The 1,480-nt window shown below is 37.5% G+C and overlaps 1 protein-coding gene across 1 annotated transcript in view; it reads right to left on the minus strand.

Annotated features, from left to right (window-relative positions):
• Nucleotides 1–597: 597 nt before the first annotated feature.
• LOC119587036 (protein C19orf12 homolog) overlaps nt 598–1,480 on the minus strand; it is a 1,782-nt gene continuing 899 nt past the window's right edge. The window contains exons 3-4 of the mRNA XM_037935783.1: nt 1,338–1,459; nt 598–907 (exon numbers count right to left, since the gene is read on the minus strand). Coding sequence (XP_037791711.1) covers nt 770–907; nt 1,338–1,459 — 260 coding nt within the window. The 3' untranslated portion in view covers nt 598–769. The remainder of the gene's footprint in view (nt 908–1,337; nt 1,460–1,480) is intronic.

Here is a 1,480-nt window from a genome sequence, read left to right on the forward strand (position 1 = left end):
ACTGTTGGAGATGGGGAAAAATCATGTTTTTCTTCTAAAGAAAGTATCATACAATATGTAAACTAACCATAGCAACAATTACAATTAAAATTCAGTAACAAATTCGACCTTCTACCAGATAAACATCTCCATTTCAATTGTCATATTTTTTTCTGCTCTCCATATCATGATGTAAAATATGAAAAAAATATTCAAAAGTATTTTTCCTACGGCGCTCCTCTGTCTAGATTGCCACACCCGTCCTTAGTAAACGTTATCAACCAAAGCAGATATATTTCACATCCTTCCCAATAAAGCAAACGTTGGGTCGCTTTCCCTGACAGCAAGAGAAGGTCCAGGTTATATACTCATGGCAATAGCCTCTATCTTGAACCGTATTCATTGCAATAAATGTAGAAAAAGGGTAACATGAGACTGCCGCCTTCATCGAAAAAAAACACTTTGTCTTAAGATAACGGCAACTTATGAACTCAAAACGTATCTGAGAATGTGTTTTAAGAAACCTTTTAGCTTGCAACATTGAAGTTCGATTTTCAGTTAATAGTTCAAACATTGTATATTCTTATATACCGATATTTGTATCAAATTAAACCATAGTTGATAGTTTTATTTGTTTATTTTGGAACTGTCTCTTTCACATTTTTGCCTCGAACATAAAACAAATCCAATTTCCAAAATTAGTACTAACAGCGAACCCATCTTCGCTAACAAATGCAAACAGAAAAGAAACCGTCGTTCTCGCCATTCACCTGAACAGTCTTTTAGGCATTTAATGCTCTACTGACATGTTGTGGTCATACTCCAAGTACTTCTTGACAGTAGCAGCGATCTCCGACTTCATGGGCTCGGTGAGCTGACGGAAGGCCACAGAGGCCCCGACAGCGACTCCAAGGTCTACGAGAGCGGCCTAAAAGGAGGTGAACGAATTACTTATGTTTGAATGATATTCTCTTAAAGCCTTTTACATGTCTAATGGAAGCCACAGGCCTAACAAATAATTTACAAGAAAATTGGAATATCTAAACGCAATCACAGATGTATGGATATTATTTTATATGGAGCATCACAGATGGCTTATCGTACTTATCGGATATTTCATATTATTTGTCTTGTGTTGTATGTTAATGGATGAATTTCCTGACGCTCCTTAATCATTCATTAATTCTCTCTATATAAAGTACTAGTGTGGATCGCATAGATATTGAAAACTATGTATTACAGAGCTGGTAGCTATGAGACTAAAGACAATGACAGGGTTCATGAAAATAATAATAAGAATAAAAACTGTAATCACTCATTATTATCATCTTTGCCGCAACAAACGCCAGGAACCTTACCCGCACCCTCATCATGAGCCTCTCCCTTTCCTGTGGAGTCAAGTCGTCCCTGATAATGCTAACGACGCTTTTGAACTTCCCCCTAGCATAGACGTAGGAGATCCCAGTACCTACAGCGCCACCTGAAAGGGAGAGTTCCTGTA

The sequence above is a fragment of the Penaeus monodon genome, chromosome 22, assembly GCF_015228065.2.
Source record: "Penaeus monodon isolate SGIC_2016 chromosome 22, NSTDA_Pmon_1, whole genome shotgun sequence".
In the NCBI taxonomy this organism is placed as follows: domain Eukaryota; kingdom Metazoa; phylum Arthropoda; class Malacostraca; order Decapoda; family Penaeidae; genus Penaeus; species Penaeus monodon.